General features: G+C 47.0%; 1 protein-coding gene across 1 annotated transcript in view; it reads right to left on the minus strand.

The window, feature by feature from the left end:
- Nucleotides 1–437: 437 nt before the first annotated feature.
- Nucleotides 438–1956, minus strand: part of LOC102387029 (lysyl oxidase homolog 2-like) — a gene marked incomplete at its 3' end in the record, with an annotated part of 14488 nt that continues 12969 nt past the window's right edge. Inside the window, exon 3 of the mRNA XM_025210138.1 lies at nt 438–659. Coding sequence (XP_025065923.1) covers nt 438–659 — 222 coding nt within the window. The remainder of the gene's footprint in view (nt 660–1956) is intronic.

Raw genomic sequence — 1956 nt, forward strand, 5'->3', positions numbered from 1 at the left:
ACTGCTGACAGAAATCAGGCCAAGAAAGTGTACTGGAGTATCTGCTGTTTGTTTTAGCTGGTTAAGATGGTTTTCTTAGGACAGGAAGTAGAACTCTTGCAGTGTTGTTCCTTGCTATTAAACAGGCATGGTCCACCCTACAGTCAGCTATGTTTTTGTACTAATAAGAGTGGTTCTTGTAGAGAGGCCACCTTTTCAGTCTGAAGAGTCAGAAAGCAGTTTGCAAATTCTGCCCTACGTTGTTGTTATTTTATACTACTTAGATCACAGAAATATCTGCAAGTCCCAAAGGAGATCAGGGGCCCATTGTACTGAGACTAAAATGCTGCAAGAATCTGTGCCTCAAGTCTTTATATCCAATGAAAAAGCCAGTATAGTGTCTCTACCACCCTCTGTCTAATTCTTATCCCCAAAGCACAGTGGCAGACTTGCATTGCCTTCCATGGGTACTGGAATGTGCCTCAATGTTTTAAGGGTGTTTACCTCTATTTGGTTGAGCAACGCATTGTCAAACTTGAAGCCAGGGATTCGCTTTTCGCTGCAAACCACTCCTACATCTTCCGTGTGCTTGCAGTCGGTGACTCCCCAACCATTTGAGTTGCATTCTGCCAAAGTGGTCTCTCTGCCAGTACAATGGACATTGTCCAGCCAGATTTTGCCTGAGCAGGGAGAAAAAAAAAAGAAAAAATGAGAGATTCACGAAGAAACCGCAGTGGTGGTCAGTCTAGGCAAAGTGGTCTAACATGAGCCAGACACTCATTCTGGTAAGTCTGAGAGCATCCCTTTAACGAAATTCAGTGTAAACCCAGTCAAAGGGAAATCTAAAACACTCAAGCTATAAGATAGTTATGAAATATCAATTCAATCTTTTCAGGACCTACCTCAAGTATTTCCTGATCAGAAACATACCTTCTTCCCTAGAAGCATCTAATTGAGAAACCTCAACCATGAAGTTTAGTAAGGCTCAGATTTAGGTTTAGCTGAGGAAGGGCAGCAAGAGGGCACAGCAGCCCCCCTGGCTCTCCAGGGATCTAGCAGACTTCCTGAGCTAAAAAGAAAGGCCTACAAAGGATGGAGGACGGGATTCACCTCCAAGAAGGAATATTCTGCACTGGTCTGGTCCTGCAGGGAGCAAACCAGGAAAGCCAAGGCTGCAACTGAACTCCAACTAGCTTCGAGTATCAAGGACAATAAAAAGTCCTTTTTCAGATATGTGGGGAGCTGGAGGAAAAGCAAGGGCAACGTTGGACCCCTGCTAAACCAGATGGGACAACTATCAACTGATGCCCAGGAAAAAGCCAACCTATTAAATGGGTACTTTGCATCAGTCTTTCATCAGTCCCATGGGACGCCCATGCCCACTACGGGACAGGGAGGTCTGGGTGAGTGAGATCCCCTGCCCTCCATCAATGCTGACCTCATGAAGGAACACCTTGAGAGGCTGGATACCTTCAAGTCAGCCGGCCCTGACAGTCTACACCCCAGGGTACTCAAGGAGCTGGCGAGCATCATAGCTTAGCCCCTGGCATGGATCTTTGAGAACTCCTGGTGCTCTGGTGAAGTGCCCGAAGACTGGAAGAAGGCCAATGTGGTGCCTATCTTCAAGAAAGGGAGGAAAGTGGATCCGGCAAACTACAGGCCCATCAGCCTGACCTCTATCCTGGGGAAGGTCTTAGAAAAGTTTATTAAAGAGGCCATCCTTAATGGACTGGCCGACGCCAACATCCTGAGGGATGGCCAGCACAGGTTTGTTGCGGGTAGGTCTTGCATGACCAATCTCATTTCCTTTTACATCCAGGTGACCTATCACCTGGACAAGGGAGAGGAGATTGATGTCATATATCTTGACTTCAAAAAAGCCTTCGATCTGGTATCCCATGATCACCTCTTGGTGAAAGTAGCCAATTGTGGCCTTGGGTCCACCACGATCCGCTGGCTGGGAAATTGGCTCCGTGG

Source organism: Alligator sinensis, unplaced genomic scaffold, assembly GCF_000455745.1.
Source record: "Alligator sinensis unplaced genomic scaffold, ASM45574v1 scaffold685_1, whole genome shotgun sequence".
In the NCBI taxonomy this organism is placed as follows: Eukaryota; Metazoa; Chordata; order Crocodylia; family Alligatoridae; genus Alligator; species Alligator sinensis.